The sequence below is a fragment of the Eimeria acervulina genome, genomic scaffold (genome assembly GCF_000499425.1).
Source record: "Eimeria acervulina Houghton genomic scaffold, Eah_scaff360, whole genome shotgun sequence".
In the NCBI taxonomy this organism is placed as follows: Eukaryota; Apicomplexa; class Conoidasida; order Eucoccidiorida; family Eimeriidae; genus Eimeria; species Eimeria acervulina.
Window position 1 is genome coordinate 25,805 of NW_013549859.1, and position 7,118 is coordinate 32,922.

The 7,118-nt window shown below is 50.8% G+C and overlaps 2 protein-coding genes across 2 annotated transcripts in view; both read right to left on the reverse strand.

Annotated features, from left to right (window-relative positions):
• The window catches only part of EAH_00034860 (hypothetical protein, conserved), a gene marked incomplete at both ends in the record, with an annotated part of 7,425 nt that extends 3,197 nt beyond the window's left edge, over positions 1-4,228 (reverse strand). The window contains 3 exons of the mRNA XM_013395786.1: positions 25-1,116; positions 1,993-2,754; positions 3,184-4,228. Coding sequence (XP_013251240.1) covers positions 25-1,116; positions 1,993-2,754; positions 3,184-4,228 — 2,899 coding nt within the window. The remainder of the gene's footprint in view (positions 1-24; positions 1,117-1,992; positions 2,755-3,183) is intronic.
• A 1,905-nt stretch (positions 4,229-6,133) lies between these two features.
• Positions 6,134-7,037, reverse strand: EAH_00034870 (GTP-binding nuclear protein Ran-A1, related; the record flags this gene model as incomplete). Its single annotated transcript, XM_013395787.1, has 3 exons — positions 6,134-6,249; positions 6,680-6,842; positions 7,032-7,037. The coding sequence occupies 3 exons, from the start codon at positions 7,035-7,037 to the stop codon at positions 6,134-6,136; spliced, it is 285 nt and encodes a 94-aa protein (XP_013251241.1).
• Between the last annotated feature and the right edge of the window lie 81 nt (positions 7,038-7,118).

The window sequence follows — 7,118 nt, forward strand, 5'->3', positions numbered from 1 at the left end:
CAGCAGGAGCAGCACGAACAGCACCAGCACGTGGGGAGATTGCTGCAGCAACTGTCTCTGTTATGATGCTGCTGAGTAGATGCTGCCCTTTCTGCAGCAGGCGCGACACGGCGTCGGCTCGCGAAGCACTGCTGCTGCTGCTGCTGCTGTTGCTGCTGCTGCTGCTGTTGCTACTACTGCTGCTGCTGCTACCGAGTCTCCCTCTTCGGTACCCGCCAGCGCCTGCTGCAAGGGTATACACTCGGTCTATCAGTTTGCTGCAGCTGGCGGTGCTGATATGCGACTTGGCAATCTGCTGCTGCTGCTGCTGCTGTTGCTGCTGCTGCTGGAGAGGCTGCCGGTGCGCTAGCTGCCTTCGGCCTAGCTCATTGCTGCTGCTGCTGCTGTTGCTGCTGCTGCTGCTGCAGCTGCTGTTTGAGCTGAGAGCTACACTAACAAAGGGAGCCCCCACATCGACAGCAGCGCCGCTGCTGATTGCTTCGGTGGGTAAGCAACTCCTGCTTTTGCTGCTTCTACTGCTGCTGCTGCTGCTGCTGCTCCTGCTGCTGTTTCGAGGTCTGCTTTCCCCCTGCTGCCTTTTCATTGAGGGCTTCCGAGGTGTTGAAGAAAGAGGTGCTGCTGTTGTTGCTTCAGCTGCTGCTGCTGCTGGTGTTGCTGCTGATTTCGTCTCTGTCTTTGCTGCAGGAGCCGCAGCAGCAGCACAACCCTGCAGGGGATGGATGCTATTTCGTTGAGGAGTAGCGGTTGGTGCTATCAATGACACCTGCTGCTGTTGCTGCTGCTGCTGCTGCTGCTGTTGCTGCTGCTGTTGTTGCTGCTGTTGCTGCAGCAGCTGCAGCTGCTGTTGCTGCTGCTGCAGCTGCTGCTGCAGCTGCTGCAGCACGTCATTCCGGCGCTGCTGCTTCCTCCTCTGGGCACCAAGTTGGTTCCGGAGTATCTGCTGCAGCTGCTGCTGCTGCAGCCCCGGCAGCAGCAGCTGCTGCGGCAGCGGCACATGCAGAACAGCAGCAAGCTGCTGCAGCAGCATAGCGAAGCAAGTTAACGACCACAGCCTCCACCTCAGTGGCTTCTGGGGGCCCCCAGGGGCCCCACAATTTTCTTTGCTTTTCTCTGCAGCTGCAAGCAGAACAGACAACAACACCAAATGCTGCTTGCAGTTATTAATTCTTGCGAGTGCTGCTGCTGCTACTGCATCTCATAGGCTTGCGGCTGCTGCTGCTGCTGCTGCTGCTGCTGCTGCTGCTGCTGCTGCTGCTGCAGCGGCTCATAGGTTTGCTGCTGCTGCTGCTGCTGTTCCAGCAGCTCGCAGGCTTGCTGATACTGCTGGTGCAGCACATAGGTTTATTGCTGCTGCTGCTGCTGTAGCTCATTGGTTTGCTGCTGCTGCTATTGCAGCTGATAGGTTTGTTACTGCTGTTGCTGCAGTTGGAGCTGTTTTTTTTCTGTTGGCTGCTGCTGCTGTTGCAGTTGATAGGGTTGGTGCTGCTGCTGCTGCATGAGCATCTGCTGCCTCTACAACACTGAGACACCCCAATTCTTTGCTGCTGTTTTAATCAATTAGAGGCAGCAAATACAAAACGCCTTGAAAGAGCTGCAGCAGCAGCAGCAGCAATAGCAGCAGCAGCAATAGCAGCACCAGGAGCAGCAGCAACAACACCAGCAGCATCAGCAGCAGCACCAGCTGCAACAGCAGCTGCAACAATAACAACAGGACCACCGGCAGCAACAGCAGCAGCAACAGCAGCAACAACAGCAGCTGCAACAGCAGCAGCAGCAGGTGCAGCGGCAGCAGCAGCAGCACCTTGGATTACTTAATAGCATTCTTTTGTCTCCTCTCTATTCCACTCCCTTCAGACAAAGTATGTGTCGTTTTATTTTATTATATTTTTAATTTTATTATATTATTTTAACTCTATACTGCAGTATTTATTTACTTATTTTATTTTAATTTAATTAGTTTTATTTATTTGCTGCTAATATTTCGCCGCTTACAAATAAAGGCTTCCCTAAACTCGATCCAAGTGGCCTCTCCTTCATCAGCAGCAGAAGCTGCTGCTGCTGCTGCTGACGTTGCTGTTGCAGCAGCAGCAGCAGCTGCTGCTGCTGCTGTCTGCCCTGAAGGGGCGTGCAGCAGCCAGCTGGCATTGAAAAGCTGCAGCAACTGCTGCACTCGCTGTCTCCTCAGCCGCTGCAGCGCCGCCTCCATTGCTGCGAGTCTCCTCAGTGTGCGTTCTTCTGGAGCTGCTGCTGCTGGTGCTGCTGCTGCTGCTGCTGCTGCTGCTGCTCGTCTCGCTGCTGCTGCAAGTGAAGGGGAACTGCTCCAGGGCCCACCAGCAACGGCAAGGCTCGCAGACACTACAGAAGCTGCAGCAGCAACGGCAGCCTTGGATGATGCTGCTGCTGCTGCTGCTGCTGCTGTTCCTGCATCCCTTGTGTGCAGATCTCTTGCTGCTGCTGCTGCTGCTGCTGCTGCTCGTCGCGCTGCTGCTGCTTTGTTGCTGCTGCTCGTGATAAGAGGGGGACACCTTTCTCCTGAGTCTCTCTTCTTTGCTGCCGCCCTGCTGACGCTTCCATTCCAGCCTCGGCAAAACTGCTGCAGCGTGCTGCTGCTGCTGCTGCTGCTGTTGCAGTGGCTGCTGCTGCTGCTGCTGCAGTGGTCGTTTTTCTCCAGCTCAGCTGCTGCCTGAAGGAGACGAAAGAGGGATTGGCGCTGCTGCCTTCGTAAGCGCAGCAAGCAGGCGTGCGTGTTCTCCGCTGCAGCAGAATCAGCAGCAGCAGCAGCAGCAGCAGCAGCAAAGGAAATGGCTTGCGGTGTATCTACAGTTCCCTTCCCTGTTGGCTTCTCCTGGCGACTTCTTTGCTTTGCAATAAAAGTAAATAAAGAGACAAAAGCATTAATGTACACTCCACAGCAGCAGCAGCAGCAACAACAACAGCAACATCAATAACAGCAGCAGCAGCAGCAGCAACAGCAACAGCAATAACAGCAACAGCAACGGCAGAAGGTGCTGCTGCTGTTACTGCACATATGACCAGAGACGTCTCTGCTTTCGCTTTCTGCAGAGCAGCCGCTCATAGAAAGGCAGCTTAGAGGGTTTAGGGTTTAGGGTTTAGGGTTTAGGGTAGGTTGCCCTCGCGTGCATGCACGGTTTTTTCTTTGTTGCAGTGCAGCAGCAGACACACCTTCTTCTAGTTGTCTCTCTTTAAGGCTCCGTAGCTGCCGCAGCTGCTGCACTCGTTGCTGCTTCCGCTTCAGCAGCAGCTGCTGCTGCTGCAACAATATCTTCCGCTGCTGCTGCTGCTGCCTTTCCTGGGGAAGCGCAGCAGCCTCCTCCTCTGGTCTGATATTATTAAATAACTGCTGTTGTGAACGCATGCGTTGCTGCAGCAGAGGCTCGAGTTGCTGTTGCAGCTGCTGTTGCAGCTGCTGCTGCTGCTGCCGCAGCAACGGGAGCCGCCACTTTTGCTGCTGCAGCGCTGCACTGCAGCAGCACGAACATATCAGTCGCCGGAGGAAGCAGCCGCAGGATCGACACCTCGCAGCAACAAATTGCTGCTGCTCCTGCTGCTGCTGCAGCTGTGGCGGCTGCTGCTGGTTCTCTTGCTGCACTCTTTGCTGCTGCTGCTGCTGCTGCTGCTTCTGCTGCTTTTTATGGTGTCCGATGACTGACTGAGGCAGCTCGAATAGCTGCGCATCGGAGAGATCTCTGCAGCAGCTCTCCAAGGACACTTGCTGCTGCTGCTGCTGCTGCTTCTGCTGATATTGCAACTCTTCCAGTTGCTGCTGGTGTTGCTGCTGCTGCTGCAGTGGCGAGTGCGTCTGCTGCTGCCTCTGAGGCTGCAGTAACTGCTCGTGCTGCTGCTGCTGTTGAGTAGCGGTTTGCTGTAGCTGTTGCAGCTGCTGCAGCAAATCGAGGGAGGGTGACGGCACCTGCAGAAGCATACAGTAGGCCTCCAGCTGCTGCTGTTGCTGCTGCTGCAGCAGCAACTGCTGCTCATGCCGCAGCCTGATAGCTTGCTGCTCCTCCAATTGCTGCTGCAGACGCAAGATCTCACTTTGTCGCTGTTCTAAGAGGCGAGCAGTAGCCGTGTGCACAACGGGCTGCTGCTGCTGCTGCTGGGATTGTCGCTGTTGCTGCTGCTGCTGCTGCAGTTGTCGCTGTTGTTGCTGCTGCTGCGGTTGTTGCTGTTCCTGCTGCTGCTTCTGCAACTCTTCCTGCTGCTCCATGACGACTTCCCCCTCGAACGAATGCGGCCATTCACAAGTCTTCCCTGCTGCTGCTGCTGCTGCTGCTGCTGCTGCTGCTGCTGCTGCTGTGGGGCCCCAGCAGGATCTCAAGGGTGGCTTGTGAATGGACACCTGGGGCCCCCCACGTATTGCTGCTAATTCATATTGATAGATAGAGAAAATCTTTGTGTTTTGTTTCTCCTTCAATTTACAATTAAAATGAAGCTTCTGCATGCATGCAGCAAAACCCCCAAAGAACGGGCTGCGGTCCACTGGTCGTTCAGGCTGCTGCTGCTGCAGCAGCAGCAGCTGCTGCAGCTGCTTTTGCTGCGGGAGCAGCTGCTGCACCAGCAGTTATCCTTGCGCACAGCACTGCAAAAACTTTTTCTTTTATTTATAAAATGCAGCTTTATTATGCATTTAATCAATGGGAAGCCTCTGGTGCAGATATTTGAAGTGTACAGACACCGCAGCAGCAGCCGACTGCGTGCAGATTGCTAGGACCTCTAATTACGTGTGCATGCAAAATATATATATTTAAATATTTAATATTAATATTTTAAATATTTTTAACATTTGATTCTTCCTATAAAACAAAAATTTCTTATTTGCTGCTGCTAACTCCCTCAGGAGGCTGCTGCTGCGGCGGTTGCTGCGCCACATCGTTAAACCCTAAACCCTAAACCCTAAAGCACTATATAGCTTTTCAGTTGGCTTTGTATCATCTATGCAAATCCAAACCTTAAACCCTGCCCTCATATATCTACGTGTGTACTGCGGTGCACTCAGCTAACTCAACAGCTCCAAACCCTAAACCCTAAACCACTAACCCTTCAGAAGAAGAGCGAGGCCTGGATTGCGATGAAAGAAGTGCAGCCACACTGCGACACTCCCCACTAAGGGTTTCCCTCTGCTATCTAAGGCATGCTTTCGGTTTAGGGTTTAGCTAGGGTTTAGGGTTTCCCTAGGGTTTATACTCCGCGCTGAATCGTAAGACCATCAACCAGCAAAACAATAATACTCTTGCTGCAACTCTAGTGCCTAGACAGCCCTCTTTACTTCTACTCACTGCCGTTGCTGCTGCTGTTGCTGCTGTTGCTGCTGACCCGAGGTGCGTAGTTGATAAGTAAAGCAGTCAGAAGAAGAAGAGCTCTCGCTTTCATACAATCAAACGGAGATAAGCAGAAAAGAGATTATCTCTTCGGCTTCCCCCTAAGCAGCAGATCTGCTGCTGCTGTTGCTGCTGCTGTTGCTGCTGCTGTTTGTTTTCAAGCGAGAAGCAAAACTTCTTCTGTGAAGTAGAGACAGTGCATGAGGGAGAGACCCCAGCTGTACGTACACCCGACAACCTGTGGGGCCTCCAACCCAACTCACGCAAACCCTACAAACTCTCAGAGACATTAAAAGCCTCTCCTTCCCTGCACTTTCATTCTTCCCGTTTGCATGCATTTGCTGCTGCTGCAGCAAGCCCTACCACTATAGCAGCAGCAACAGCAGGTGCTGCTGTTGCTGCGGCAGCAACAGCAAATGCTGCTGCTACAGCGGCAGCAACAGTATGTGGTGCTGCTGCATCGGTAACAACAACAGGTGCTTTGCTGCAGCAGCAGCAGGTGCTGAGCTGCAGCAGCAGCAGCAAGTGCTGCTGCCCCCAACAAAACTCACGCCAGCGGAGACGGTGTTGTATTGTCTCCTACGCGGTGTATGGGGAGGTTGAGGGTTTACAATTTTGAAGTTTTATCTGCTGTATGATTATATACAAACAGATGCAAACCCTCGTGCTTCTGCTGCTGTAGGCTTCCTGCCTGCCTGGTGTCCCTGCAGCAGCAGCTGCTGTTGCTGTTGCTGTTGCTGTTGCTGCTGCTGCAGCAGCAAGCGCAGCAGCAGCAGCAAGTGCAGCAGCAGCAATTACAGATCTTCATCATCGTCTTCAATTGCTGTATTTACTGCTTCCTGCAACTCGCGCTCTGCCTGCTGCACCAGTGATGGGTCTATCATAATCTCTGGGGCTTTCGCATGCTCTCCTGCAGCAACAAAATAATAATATATTTAAATAAATAAATATATATATAAATAATACAAACACAAACAATAAAAACATATGCATAGACACTGCAACATACATACAACACACAATGCTAAGTAAGCATCAAACAGCAATCAAAAAAGTATATATACAAACATCTGCAACATAAAATAAGCAATAACAACCCTAATAATATTATACTATATCTAATTAAATGCAAATAAAGAGATTATATAATTGAAATAATAATAACCCTTTTACTACGCCGGTGTACGTACTACTGGATAGACAAAACAGAAAAAAAGCAAACATTGTGCGACTACCACCACTACCACTGCTGCTGCTGCTGCTTCTGCTTCTGCTGCAGCTGCAAGTGCAGCAGGAGCAGCAGCAGCTGCTGCTTCTGCTGCTGTTTGTTTGCAGCATACCTGTGAAAGTAAGCGATGCCTGATTGGTGAGTCTCCTGGCTAACCAGAGAAAAGGCTTCTCAAAGTTATAATTAGAACGAGCGCTGATATCATAATACTGCAGATTCTTCTTTCTATGAAACTGAATAACTCTCGCCTTCACTTGTCTATCTTTTACGTCTACCTGCAGCAAAAACAAAAACAAAAAGAAAGAAACAAAGAAATTAACTCTCTGCATGCAGTTTGATATCAAATTATATTTTTATGTTCCGCCTAACCCACAGCTTTATCAGCGTACTCATCGTCATTATATTTATATGTATTATTTTATATATATGTTCATTTACATGTATATATATATGTATAGGCATACTGTCATGTCACTAAGGATATACACATGTATGCATATATGCAAGCATATATACATATATATATATATATATATATATATATATATATA